This window comes from Neomonachus schauinslandi, chromosome 14 (genome assembly GCF_002201575.2).
Source record: "Neomonachus schauinslandi chromosome 14, ASM220157v2, whole genome shotgun sequence".
Lineage (NCBI taxonomy): Eukaryota > Metazoa > Chordata > Mammalia > Carnivora > Phocidae > Neomonachus > Neomonachus schauinslandi.
In genome coordinates, this window is record NC_058416.1 from 24,053,941 (window position 1) to 24,069,124 (window position 15,184).

The 15,184-nt window shown below is 39.9% G+C and overlaps 1 protein-coding gene across 1 annotated transcript in view; it reads left to right on the forward strand.

Moving 5' to 3' along the window:
- Positions 1-15,184, forward strand: part of CFAP53 (cilia and flagella associated protein 53) — a 38,152-nt gene that overhangs the window by 15,761 nt on the left and 7,207 nt on the right. The window contains exons 4-5 of the mRNA XM_021686135.1: positions 3,481-3,784; positions 8,469-8,687. Of these exons, the coding sequence (XP_021541810.1) occupies positions 3,481-3,784; positions 8,469-8,687 (523 nt within the window). The remainder of the gene's footprint in view (positions 1-3,480; positions 3,785-8,468; positions 8,688-15,184) is intronic.

The window sequence follows — 15,184 nt, forward strand, 5'->3', positions numbered from 1 at the left end:
TGAAGGCAGCCGCTTAACCGACTGAGCCACCCAGGTGCCTCATATTCTAGATATGAGTCCTTTGTGCAGGCTGTGTGGTTTGGAAACATTTTTCTTCTTAGTCTGTAGTTGTTTTTTTTTTTAATCCTCTTAACAGGGTCTTTCACAGAAAGTTTTAAGTTTGATGAAATCCATTTTATCAACATTTCTTTTATGGATGATGCTTTTGATACATCATGAAATTTTTTTTTTTTTAAGATTTTATTTATTTGTCAGAGAGAGAGAGTGCACAAGCAGGGGGAGCGGCAGGCAGAGCGAGAAGTAGGCTCCCTGCTGAGCAAGGAGCCTGATGTGGGGCTCCATCCCAGGACCCTGGGATCATGACTTGAGCCGAAGGCAGCCGCTTAACCGACTGAGCTACCCAGGCGTCCCATGAAATTTGTGTTTAAGTGTTCTATATTTATATACAATTAGTGATTGGATCCCAGATTAAGGTAGGCAATTTTTGGCTTTGTTTTCTTTTGGGGTGTTTTTATGAAATGAATACCCTAGGATGTGTTGTCAGAACACTTGAGGATTGTCTTGCCTTTGTTAATTACTGAGAGAGGTGATAGAACAAAGTACCAAAGAACCCAAATTCCAGGGCCAGACTACCAGGCCTTCAGTCCCAGCTCTAGCACATATGAAATGTATGAACTTACCCATGATGCTTAACTGCTCTGTGCTTCTGTTTTATCTAAACTGGGGATAATAATAAGAAGAATGAACTTGGAGTGATGTTGCAACATTGGTTGTTATGAAGATTACAAGAGTTCATACGTGTCAAGTGCTTAGAACAGCACCTGACAAATAATAAGCACTCAATAACTGTTGCTAATAATACTACAACTACTGGCTATGTGGCTTGGGAAGACACTAAGGTTCCCTGAGTTTCAATTGGTGTAACTCTAAAATGGGGATAGTACTTTCTGTTCCATCTAAGTTATAAGATACACGTGAGGATAAAATAAGATTTTACTGTGAAAGTACCATGTAAAACACTCACAAACAAAAAGTTTTCCTCTTATCAATCATTATTATAATGAAAATAGATAGACACACTTTTATCTGTAGATAAAAGTGAGCTTCCCTGAATCAAGTGTTCTCAAGTTTTAAGTGAATAGGTGAATCATTAGAATGTAGGGAGGAAATATTTGATGTTTTTTTTTAAATCTCATCTGTCTTTGGTTTTTATTTTTGCTATATTTAATAATTTATGTGATATAGTAATATAGTAATAATTGCATACAATTTATAAATAATAATCTTACCTGTTTGTGGGTGCTTAGAATTTTTTTTACTGAAAAGGATACCTAATCAAAGTTTGAAGATCTACTGATCTAAAGAAATACTTGATATGGGCATCTTCATACAGTGTTAATTCAGGCTTTCTCAGCAACATGCATCATCAGGTGCCTTGCAACACTTTTGTACTCTGATTTTATATTAAGGAAAGAAATTACCTTAAGGAAATCATCAGAGGTAAGCAGAAAGAGCTACATTTATAAATATTCATTGCAACATTATAGTAAAGGTCAGAAGTAACCTATACGTTCATCAAACAAGGAAATATTTAAATAAATTGATATATTTATAGGTTGTAGACTCTATTCCATAGCTTAATAAACTATAATAAAATTGTGAGGTCAGGTATTTTAAGAGGATTCCTTGAAGAAACATTCCCCAAATCATGTTAGGTGGAAAAATTAAAATATAAGGAGATACCAGTATAGGTATATAGATCTACAAAACGACCCCAATTCTAGTAAAAATGCACATACACAAGACTGGAAAGAAATACAATAACATGCTAAAAGCAATTATCTCTGGGGAGAGGGATTAAGCGTATTTTTAGTGTCTTCATACTTTTCTATATTTTCCAGTTTTTCTGCGTGTATTAGTTTTGTAATTAGAAAGCTTTTTTTTTTAAATATCATAAACCATATTTGTTGTTATTCTTAGGCTTCAGATTTTTCATTGATTGAATAACTTTTCTGGAGTATAAGTCATAGGATTGAGAAGGACTTTAATTAGTTGTCATGACCAATTCTGATAGAATTTCACTGATGAATTCATTTTTCAATGTTAAAATTTTTTTTTTTTGGTAACCTAGCAATTTCAGCTTCTGTAATCTTTTTGAGATTTCCACAGAATATAGATAACTGCCAGTTATCATTATTTTGCTAATAAGCATGACTGTATATCAATTTAACCAACAGTTATTTAATGGACATTGGGTAGGTAGTATGGGGAATATATTCCTAAAATATGTTCCTAAGTCCGAGCCCTCACAGAGATTCCCCTTTATTTAGGAAAATGAGACTAGTCCTCATCAAATGTTGAACAATACTCAACTGTATTTGATAAATGTCAATTTCTGTGGTATTGACCACACTTGTAATTTTAGACATCAACCTTTCTTTCAGCCTTAGCAACTAAAGTTCTTTGAAGTTTTTTATTGAGCCCATTCTCAAATTTCAGCTTCTTGGTGCTGAACTTGATGAAACCAGGAAGACTTAATGTTTATAAACATTACCTTGAATCAGAGGTTCTCAAACTTGACTATGTGCCAGAAGTTTCTGAGGCTCTCTGAAAAAATACAGGTACCTGGGTCCTGCCCCCAGATATTCTGATTTAACTAGTCTGGTCTGGGCGTAGCAGAGGGAAGGAGTGGAGAATAGGATTTTAAAGATACCCCTAAGTAAATCTAAAGTGTAGACAGTATTGAATATCATAGCCCTTAAATTAAAAACAGGCTCCGGGAAGAACTTTTGAGGAAATTTAAATTACTAAGACTGAGAGAAAAGATGAAGTCTAAACACTTACTGAAAGAGCATTTCTTCTGGAATGGTGACATAAGTCTAGATATGAAAAGGTAGCATTTTGGCTATTTTCCCAGCTCTGGCAGAAACCCCTTCAGTGACATGTGTCCCACCAGGAATTAGGGGCATTGGGGCAGCTTCATGATATGCTGACCCTTAACTCTTTCCTTGGCATGCAGGGCCTCTTCCTACCAAAGCCTTAATCTACTTGTAAGATTGCAGGGACCCATGCTGCTTCTATTTCCTCTATGGTAATAATAATAGTTACCATTTATTTAGCTTCTATTCACTACCAGATATTTTCATCCATTTTCTCTGATCCTTACCAGAACCTTGAAAGAGAGTTGTTTTACAGATAAAGAGACAGGCTCAGATAGGTCGAGTTTGTGATCCAAGGTCACACAGAAATGTCAGATCGCGGTTTCAAAGTCTGCTTGGCCGGACGCCAGTGCCTGTGCTTTGCCTGTGACATCATGATGCCTGTCTCCCCGCTGCCCCTCACATGTCTTCTCGGCTCTGGTGGTCTACCTCCAGGTCTTTTACTTTTCATACTTCAGTGTCTGTGCAGATGTGTGCCTGAATAGAGCAGTGTTTCATGAAAGGCTGGGTTTTGCCTTTTAAAAATAAATTCTCCTTTCAGAGAACGCTGTGAGGAGCTCCGTGCTGAATTGTTTTGTATCCATCAGAAGAAGGTGTGGGAGGAGCGAAAAGCACAGATAGCTTTCAATGAGGAGCTGAAAAGGCAGAAACTGGTGGAAGAGCAGATGTTCTCAAAGCTCTGGGAGGAAGACCGATTAGCCAAGGAAAAGCGAGAAGCTGAAGAGGCGAGGAGGCAGAAAGAGCTGGTGGAGAACACACGCCTGGGGCTGAATGCCCAGATCACCGGCATCAAAGTGCAAAGGCAGGCTGAGCAGCAGCTGAAGGAAGAGGAGGCACGCTTTGTGGTGGGCCTTTTACGATGCTTGTCGCGGGTTGATCCACTCTGTGGGTATAGTACACAGTTTGCAGGCCTGCTGCCATGCCCTTTGCCTCATGGCCTGGCTAGTTCACAGGGCAGCAGACCATGGTCAGAGCCTTGGAGTCCAAGGCCCAGTCAACAGTGCCATCCCATTGCATAGGGCAAATTACTTCACTACTGTGACTTGATCTCTTTATCTAAAAAATGAGGCAAAAGGCACTTGTCTTTGTTGTGAGGATGAAATGTGATAATCATGGGTAGTACCATGGAGGGCTGGTGGCAATTTGGCAACATCCCCCTATTCTTTGATATGGGTAACTGACAGTTTCCAAATCCTATGTCAGTGCTCTACAACAGCTACAGTGGCCTCTGCACCCCAGGCACCAAATTCAATCATTTCGCTCCAACAAGGTCGTTGCCCCTACTACAGAGAAATTAGAACTGTCACTGGAAATGTATGAAAGCACTAAAAAAAGTAGCAATTTTATATGTATATAAAGCTTCCAGCAACTGATACTTTAATACCACCAAATTTAAGAAAAAAATATATTTTCCTGGGAAATCCCAAGTATTGAAACTTAGAACCATAAGAAGTGCCAAAGGTAAGATATTTCAGAGCACTAAAAACCTTCCTGGGTTTGAGACTGTTTTCTCTTGGAGAGTTTAATGGAAGATGTCTAAATATTTTAGCTTCTCTAAGAAAATTGAAATGGTGGCCCCCAAATTACTTCTGTTCTAAGATACCTAGTGAGTCATTTTTACTCACAGTCCTTCTGACACCAAATGTGTGGGTTTTTTCTCACACCAAACAATTCTCTAATTCTCTATGGATGCCACCAACTAGGTGACCTACAATTTGATTGAATTCTGACACTAGCTACCAGCGATAGCATTAGACTCCACAGGTTTAAGGGCTCAGTCCCAGAAGACTGCTCTTACTCCAGAGGCCAGTCACAAGTGGTGGGTCCTCAGGTTACCCACACTTCGGTCCGACTTGGCTACAAAGTCAGAGGTTCTCATAACTCCCCCTAAGTTTGATAAATCACTAAAATAATTCATACAATTCAAGAAAGTGCTTTACTTGCTATATTACTGGTTTATTGTGAAAGGTACAATTCAGAAGCAGGCAAATGGAAGAGATGCATAGGGCAAGGTATGGGGGGCAGTACAGATGGCTTGCACACCCTCTGGGCATACCATGTTCCCAATCTCCATGTGTTCACCAACCCTATCATTTGGCATTTTAATGGAGGTTTAATTATGTAGGCATGATTAATTAAATCATTGACCATTGGTGACTGAACTCAATTTCTGGCCCCTCTCTCTTCTCTGGAGGTAGAGGGATATCCAGAACTGAAAGTTTCAAACCTCTAATCATATGGTTTGGTCTTTCTGGTTACCAGCCCCACCCTGAAGTTATGTAGGGGCTCCAGCCACCAGTCATAACATGAGGGTACAAAAGATAGTCTTACCACTTGAGAGATCACAAGGGCTTTAGAAGCTATGTACCAGGACACAGGGATACAGACCAAATATTTATTTTTCATTATACCATGCTTAGCTCTATTTCTACCTTCCTTTCAAAAACATTTTTTTGGGAACAATTTTAGACTCACAAGAAGTGCAAAAATAGTTGAGGTCCTGTATATACCGTTATGTAACCAAACATTATATATGTATGTATTTATATTTATGTTTGTATTTATATATTTGTATATATAACTATAAATACCAGGAAATTAACAAAAATTGTATGATTATCTTAATAGATGCAGAAAAACATTTGAAAAAATTCAGTATCCGATCATGTTAAAAATTATCAATGAGTGAGGTATGGAAGGAGGTATCTCAACGTAATTACAACTATATATGACAAGCCCATAGCTAACATCACACTCAGTGGTGAAAGGTTTTAAGCTTTTTCTCTAAAATCAGGAAAAAAACCAGCAGGGGTTACCCACTGTTATACTCTGGGCAACATAGTACTAGAAGTCCTACTAAACAGAGCACTTAGGTAAGAAAGAGAACAAAAGTCATCAGAATTGGAAAGGAAGAAGTAAAATTGCCTCTATTGGCAGATGATAATGTTTTATATGGCAAAAATTCTAAAGACTACCCAAAAACTGTTCAATCTAATTAACAAATTCAGTAAAGTTGCAGGATACAAAATAAACATGCAAAAATAAGTTGCATTTGAAAACAAAACAAACCAGGAAATTAACATTGGTGTAATACCTTCAATTAAAGTCATTCTTTATTTAAATATAGTAAAATCTTTGGATTTCACCAGTTTTTACGTGTAGTCCTGGGGGGAAGGGGTGTAGTTCTGTGAAATTTTATCACATGTATAGATTTTTGTAACCACTACCAAAATCAGGATGCAGAACTGTTCCATCATCCAAAGAAACTCCTTTAAAGCTACTACTCCTTTAGAGTTATAACCTCCCTCCACCCTAACTCCTGACAGCATTGATATATTCTTTATCATTATTATTTTGTGATTTTGAGAATGTTATATAAATTCCACCCTTTTTAAATGTTTTATTGTGAACATTTCCAAATGCACAGAGTCAAGAGTACAGTGAACCCCTGTCTACCCCTCTCCCTGTTTCAGCAGCTGTATAATTTTGCCATATTGGTTTCCTCTACCTCCCCCAACCCCACTCCATTTTTATGTTTTAAAATAACAATCCCAGACATGTCATTTCCCCCTTAAATACATGTCAAATATGCATCTCAATGACACGATTAAGGACATTTTCTTACACATGCCAATATCAGACCTAAAAAAAGTAACTGTGATTCCTTTTTATCACCTTAAATCAACATCAAATTTCCATCATTGTCTGAATTACTTGATATTTAAATCAGAATCCAAACATGGTTCTTAGAGTCTCTTCAGAAAGAGGGACTCTTTCTTATTCAAACCAGGGCAAAATTGAGGTCGAAAGGGATGCAATAAATTCATTACATCAGCACAACAGGGGCACAATCAGAGCTACCCAGGAGAAACCAAGACTTGATGAACTGCTTTTAGGTCTTTTAATCTTGAACACTTCTCGCCTGTCCTGTCCCATCTCCCCCAGGTCTCATAGTGGGGATTTGGCTGATTGCTTCGTCCTGGTGTAGTCAGACTTACTTTTAAAAAAATGTGGCCTGCTATTCTACTGGCTTTCATTTTTGATAGCCATTGCTTTTCATTAGATGTGGCAGAGGATTTTCACATTTTCTTTTGACCCTCACAATTCAGGGTTTACTATTCATGACATTAATAGGAAAGTCTAGCATATAACTGTCTTCTCACAAACCAGTGATCATGGTGATTGCGGATGTTGTGAGTCTTGGTTAAATCACGTTGGGAATTGTATACCATCCTCACTATTGCCACGTCATCTCTTGTCCCAGCTGGGCAAGTACTTATTCCTCCAGGACTGCTCAGCTGCCTCTGGCAGGAGGACTAGTGCTGCAGTTTATACCATACCCAGATTTTCTAGCAAACCCACAATGCCCAACAACATTGGTGCCCTAGTTAAAACTGCTTGGTTGGCCAGGCAATTAAGCCAGCCCGGAGGGTCAGAAAGATAAGAAATGAGAGGAATGGGGGAAAAGTACTACTTTTAAAGAACAAAATGCATACAATTTAATTTTGTATATGCATCTGATGGTACATTTCCAGTTTGGGACTCCTACTGCTGCTTAATAATGTGTCCATATCTAGATGTTGCAGGTGTACAGACAAGAGTAAAGTCTAGAAAGCCAATACACTGAAATGTTGAGTGTGGTAGTGGGTGGTGGGTACTAAGATTAAAAGTGATTTTTCTCTATACTTTTCTGCATTTTGAACTCCACAACCATTTATTATTTCATAATTTTTTTTAAAAAGATTTTATTTATTTATTTGAGAGAGAGAATGAGAGAGAGCACATGAGAGGGGGGAGGGTCAGAGGGAGAAGCAGGCTCCCTGCCGAGCAGGGAGCCCGATGCGGGACTCGATCCCGGGACTCCAGGATCATGACCTGAGCCGAAGGCAGTCGCTTAACCAACTGAGCCACCCAGGTGCCCTATTATTTCATAATCATTCACAGCACAAAGTGTTATTGCTGACTCAGCAATGAAAAGCAAGTTTTCTATCTTTTTTTTTGACATAGCCATTTTTTTATTATTATGTTATGTTAATCACCATACATTACATCATTAGTTTTTGATGTAGTGTTCCATGATTCATTGTTTGCGTATAACACCCAGTTCTCCATGCAGAACGTGCCCTCTTTAATACCCATCACCGGGCTAACCCATCCCGCAAGTTTTCTATCTTACAGTCCCTCTAAATTCAGGTGTGTGTATCTCCAAGAAACCCTTGATTCTCGGGGCGCCTGGGTGGCTCAGTCGTTAAGCGTCTGCCTTCGGCTCGGGTCGTGATCCCGGGGTCCTGGGATCGAGCCCCACATCGGGCTCCCTGCTCAGCGGGAGGCCTGCTTCTCCCTCTCCCACTCTCCCTGCTTGTGTTCCTGCTCTCGCTCTGTCTCTCTCTGTCAAATAAATAAATAAAATCTTTAAAAAAAAAAAAAAAAAAGAAACCCTTGATTCTCAATCTCTTAAGTGAAATGCATTACCTTATTTGTTTTGTACAGCTATACTGATGCATAATCTTCATTATTGTTTTACCTTAGGAAAATAACAAAGCACAGGTGAAACTTGAGAACGAACAGGATAAGCTAAAGAAACGGAAGACAAAACAGGAAATTAGAGCTGCTTTGCAAAAAGCCCTCCAAGAGAAGATAGAACATATTCAGCAGAAATACAGAGAAGAGCAGGACTTGAACATGAAGCTCGTGCAGAGGGCTCTTCAAGACTTAGAGGAAGAGGCTGATAAAAAGAAGCAAAAAAGAGTAAGATGTTTATTCAGTGCCTACTATGTGCTGGATGAGGTAGCCTGCTTAGCTTTCAGTCTTACAGGAGCCAGCCAGATGTAGAATGAACCATACTGTGCTACTCTTAAGTGTGGTCCACGAACCAGCAGCGTCAGCATTATCTGGGAGGATGTTAGAAATAGAAATTCATAGCCTCCAGAATCAGAGTCTCCAAATTCAAATTGGCAGGGGCAAGAAATCTGTTTTAACAAGCTCCCCCAGGGGATTCTGATGCCCACTGAATTTGGAACACTGCTATAACATGGAGTTGGCACTGTGATAGCAGGATGGGAGTGAAGGAAGTGAGTGACTAAGTATGCTGAGAAGCTGGGGAAGACATACTGAGAAAGTGGTATTTGAGTTGGACCTTGAAAAATATGTAAAGTTTTGTCAGGCAGAGAGTAGCGAAAAGCATTACAGTATGTATTCAGTTGTCTGTTCTTTTGAAATCTGTATTGAACTCTTGAGGGTGTTGTGCTTTTCCTGTAGGTACTATTTTTTTTTTGTTCCTTTTTAAAAATAAACTTTATTTTTTAGAGTAGTTCTAGGCTCAGAGCAAAATTGAGCGGAAGATACAGAGATTTCCCATGTACCCCTTGCCTCTACATATGACATAGCCTTCCCCACTACCAACATCCCCCAAGCAGAGTGGGATGTTTGTTGCCATTGATGAACCTACATCGACAAGTCATTGTGCATAGTTTATATGAAGGTTTACTCTTGGTGTTGTACATTCTGTGGGTTTGAACAAATGTAAGATGACATGTAGCCCATGAAAGTATCATACAGAGTAATTTCACTAGCCTAAAATCCTCTGTGCTCCCCCTGTTCATTCCTCTCCCCTGACTCCAAACCCTTAGAAACCACTCATCTTTTTACTGTCTCCAATTTCACCTTTTATAGGATGTAATAAATTTGGAATCATACGGTATGATGCCTTTTTAGATTCACTTATTTCACCAAGTACTGTGCATTTAAGTTTCGTCCATGCCTTTTCCTGGCTCTACAGCTCATTTCCTTTTCACTCTGAACAACATTCCATTGTGTGGATGGACGACAGGCTATCCAGTCACCTACTGAAGGATATCCTGGGTTATTTCCAGTTTTAGTGATTATGACTAAAGCTGCTGTACACATTTGTATGCAGGCTTTTGTGTGGCTGTACGTTTTCAAATCATTTAGGTAAATACCAAGGAGTGTAGTTGCTGGATCATATGGTAAGAGTATATTTAGTTTTCTTTTTTCTTTCTTTTTTTTTTTTTAAAGATTTTATTTATTTATTTGACAGAGAGAGACACAGCGAGAGAGGGAACACAAGCAGGGGGAGTGGGAGAGGGAGAAGCAGGCTTCCCGCCAAGCAGGGAGCCCGATGTGGGACTCGATCCCAGGACCCTGGGATCATGACCTGAGCTGAAGGCAGACGCTTAACGACTGAGCCACCCAGGCACCCGAGTATATTTAGTTTTCTAAGAAACCGCCAAATTGTCTTCCAAAGTGGCTATATACCATTGTGCATTTCCACATTGTTCAGAGTCAACTGTACATCCTAGAGGCCTGGCTCAGGGTGGGACCACAAGTATGGGCCCTACTGCTAGTTGAGCAGATCTCAGTGAGCTCCGCTGGGTTGGCAGGGGTGCCCCTTGCAAAGGAATGTGTGGTGTCCACGACTGAGTTTAGAATCACTGTGACTTGGGCTTCTGTGTCTAGCAGAGCCAGGAACGTCTGGTGGTTGCCTTTGACCTAGTGGGCCACCAGAGTTGTAAATGGACAGTTGTGCGGGTGGGATAAGCTCTGAGGGTCTGCCAAATCCCTAGGGTAATTCTCTGGGCCACTGCCAAGCCTGCAGGTCAGGGAAGTTGTTTGGGAGAGAGAGCGAGCCTTGGGACTCTCTGAAGGTCTCTGAGACATTAGGATTGGGCTCTGTAGTGAGGTAATCACTTGTTTTAAACAGAGGAGCTTACCTCGGGTTGTCCCAATATATTATTGGGCACCCCCAGTTGGTGGAGCTGCCAGTACAAGGCCCCTGCTATTTGAAATGTCTCAGACATTGCTTCCTGACAGATTTGGCATAGGAGCTCCAGGACCAGGAGGCAGGAATGTTGCTCTGAAAGGTCCGTTGCAGGGCTTGGCACCTGAAGGCTGGCCTTGGGTTTGTGGGCTGCCTTGGTATTATAAAATCTGAGAGTCTAGTTAAGTGTCTCTTTCATGAGGTGCCATTAAATTTACTCCTTCCAGTGCCTCCTGAATAGTATGGGAGGTCCCCACAAAGTGGAGGCACGTGGCTCTGTTAATTTGGGAGGGGATTTCCCTGTAAGAAGAATTATCTGGATTTAGGGACAATTGGGGCCTCTTCAAGACTGGAGATGAAATCTGGGTCATCTGTGTTGCTATGTTCAGAGATGTGATAGACCCATTGGACCATACCAATGTTACAGAGAAGGAATCAGGCCTCATCTAGTGTGTTCCACTGGCTTTGAGCCTTTGTTGTAATAACTACAATAGAAGGGTGAGGTCAGCATCAAGCCATAAAAATCCAAGCAAGCAGAGGAAGGGGTCCTCCCTCTATCTTTAGAGCTGATGCCTTTGGGTCTGGATGCTCCCTTGTCATTGGAATCCTTGATTATGGTGTTTCCCTTTTCCCACATGGAAGGCTACAGGGGTCCTGGAGTTGAGTATTTACCTTCTTCCAGGTCAGTTAGGCTCAGATAAAACCCCAGCAGGTTCGGCTCTGGTTAAATAGTTTCTCCTGAGAGCAAACCTAAGAATAGAATGCTCTGGTGTATTTCAAAATGATTCCATTTCTTCTCCTGCTCGGGAAGCGTGAAAGGCTTTTTCTCTGATACTCACTGTGCGAACCTGATAGAGCTTCAGGGGGTAAAACTCACAAAAGTGTGGTCTCCCCCACCCTTCAATGCTGGGTCTCTTTAGAGTTTTTAACTCTTAGAGGCATCTACACTGAGCCTCTAGCAATTCATCAGTTACAGGTTTTCCTACCCCAGCACTGGTTCCCATAGAAATTTCTGCTCATGGATTTCCACTATGGTAAGTTCTGATTGTCTGTATTTACTTGTCTGTCTCTCCAATCTGGAGACCTCACTTCTCTTATGGATGTAAGACTGTTGATTTCTTTTTTTTTTTTTTTAAGATTTTATTTATTTATTTGTCAGAGAGAGCATTAGAGAGCACAAGCAGGGGGAGCGGGAGAAGCAGGCTTCTGGGATCATGACCTGAGCCGAAGGCAGCCGCTTAACCAACTGAGCCACCCAGGTGTCCCGATTGTTGATTTCTTTTTAAGATTTATTTATTTCTGAGAGAGAGATCGAGAGAGAGAGCGTGCTGAGCACTGAGCCTAACATAAGTCTTAATCTCACAACCTTGAGATCACGACCTGAACTGAAACCAAGATGCTTAACTGACTGTGCCACCCAGGCGCCCCTGAGACTGTTGATTTAGTAAGTTTGCTAGCTTTTTGCTTGTTGTCAGGATGCCAGAGTGGCAGCTTCTAAGCTCCTTATATACCGGACTAGAAACCAGGAGTCTGCTACTATTTTTTTTAATTAAGCTTTTTATTTTGGGATAATTGTAGATTCACATGCAGTTGAAAGAAATAATACAAAGAGATGCTGTGGACCCTTTATTCAGTTTTTCTCTACGATGTCTTGCAAAACTATAATATCACATCCAGGATATTGACATTGAACTGTCAAGGTACAGAACATTCCCATCACAAGGATTCTTCATGTTTCCCTTTTATGGCCATATCCACTTCCCTCTTGTCCTCACCCCCTTCTTAGCCCTTGGCAACCACTTACCTATTCTCCATTTCCATAATTTTGTCATTTCAAGAGTGTTATATCAATGGAATCATATAGTATGTAACCTTTTGGGATTGACAGTTTTGTTCTGCATCATACTCTGGAGATTTATCCAGGTTGTTGAAGGTATCAGTAGTGTTTATTTTTATTGTCGAGTGGTAGTCATGGTAAGACTATACCACAGTTTGTTTTTACCGTTTACCTGTTAAAGGTCACCTGGGTTTAATAAAAAAAAATAATAATAAAAAATAAAGGTCACCTGAGTTCCTTCCAGTTTATGGCTATTATCAGTAAAGCTGCTATAATCATTCCTGTACAGGTTTTTATGTGAACATAAATTTTTGTTTCTCTGGAAAAAATGCCTTGAAGGGCAATTGTGATCCCATGTTTAGTTTTCTTAAGACGGCCAAGCTGTTTTTCAGAGTAGCTTTACCATCTGACCAATAATGTACATTCCCACCAACAATGAACGGATGATTCAGTTTTTGCACATCCTCACCATCATTTGCTAGTCGTACTATTCTTTACCTTAGCTCTACTAGTAAATGTGTGGTGATATCTCATTGTTTTTTTATTTTACATTTCCATAATAACTAATGATGTTGATCCACTTTTCATGTGCTTATTTGCTCTCTGTATATCCTCTTCAGTGAAATATTTTCTCATATTTCTTTCCCATTTTCTTTTTCTTTTTTTTTATTTTATTATATTAGTCACCGTACATTACATCATTAGTTTTTGATGTAGTGTTCCATGATTCATTGTTTGCATATAACACCCAGTGCTCCATGCAATACGTGCCCTCCTTAATACCCATCACCAGGCTAACCCATCCCCCCACTCCCTTCCCCTCTAAAACCCTCAGTTTGTTTCTCAGAGTCCACAGTCTCTCATGGTTCGTCTCCCTCTCTGATTCCCCCCCTTCATTTTTCCCTTCCTACTACCTTTTTTTTTTTTTTTAACATATAATGTATTATTTGTTTCAGGGGTACAGGTCTGTGATTCATCGGTCTTACACAATTCATAGCACTCACCACAGCACATACCCTCCCCAATGTCCATCACCCAGCCACCCCATCCCTCCCACCCCCCTCCACTCCAGCAACCCTCAGTTTGTTTCCTGAGATTAAGAGTCTCTTATGGTTTGTCTCCCTCTCTGGTTTCATCTTGTTTCATTTTTTCCTCCCTTCCCCTATGATCCTCTGTCTTATTTCTCAAATTCCTCGTATCAGTGAGATCATATGATACTTGTCTTTCTCTGATTGACTTATTTCGCTTAGCACAATACCCTCTAGTTCCATCCATGTCATTGCAAATGGCAAGATTTGTTGGGGTTTTTTTTGATGGCTGCATAATATTCTATTGTATATATATATATATACACCACATCTTCTCTATCCATTCATCTCTTGATGGACATCTTGGCTCTTTCCATAGTTTGGCTATTGTGGACATTGCTACTATAAACATTGGGGTGCACATACCCCTTTGGATCACTACATTTGTATCTTAGTGCAATTGCTGAGTCATAGGGTAGCTCTATTTTCAACTTTTTGAGGAACCTCCATACTGTTTTCCAGAGTGCCTGCACCAGCTTGCATTCCCACCAACAGTGGAGAAGGGTTCCCCTTTCTCCGCATCCCCACCGACATCTGTCTTTTCCTGACTTGTTAATTTTAGCCATTCTGACTGGTGTGAGGTGGTATCTCATTGATGTTTTGATTTGTGTTTCCCTAATGCCGAGTGATGTTGAACACCTTTTCATGTGTCTGTTGGCCATTTGGATGTCTTCTTTGCAGAAATGTCTGTTGATGTCTTCTGCCCATTTCTTGATTTCTTTCCCATTTTCTAATTGAATTATTTGATTTCCTTTTTTTTTTTTTGCTATTAAGTTTTTTGTTCTCCATTAGATCATTTTATTTTATTTTTTAACAGCTTCATTAAGGTATAATTCATACGACTTACCCATTTCAAATATACATTCAGTGGTTTTTGGTATATTCACATAAGTGTGCAACCATCACCACAGTCAATTTTAGAACTTTTTATTATCTCGCTCTTCCCTCTTCCTTACCTCTTACCCCCATTCCTTTTTTTTAGATTTTATTTATTTGAGAGAGAATGCACACAAGCAGCGGGGAGGGGCAGAGAGGAGAAGAAGAAGCAGACTCCCCACTGAGCAGGGGTCCCAACTTGGGGCTGGACCTCAGGACCCTGGGATCATGACCTGAGCCAAAAGAAGATGCTTAACTGACTGAGCCACCCAGGCGCCCCTCCTTACTCCCATTCCTAAGCGACTACTAATATATTTTCTGTCTCTGGATTTGCTATTGTGGACTTTATTATGAATAGCATTATATATTATGTGACCTTTTGACTGGCATCTTTCATTTAGCATATTTCAAGGCTTATCCATGTTGTAACATGTATGAATACTTCCCTCTTTTATATGGCTGAATAATTCTCCATTGTATGGATATACCATGTTTCATTTATCCATTTGTCAATCTATAGACATTTGATTTGTTTGCATTTTTTTGCTATTATGAATAATGCTACTGTGAATATTCTCATATATAAATTTTTGTTTGGACTTAGGTTTTTGTTTCTCTTGGGCATATACCTAGGAGTGGAATTAACAAGTCCTAAGGTAACTTTAAG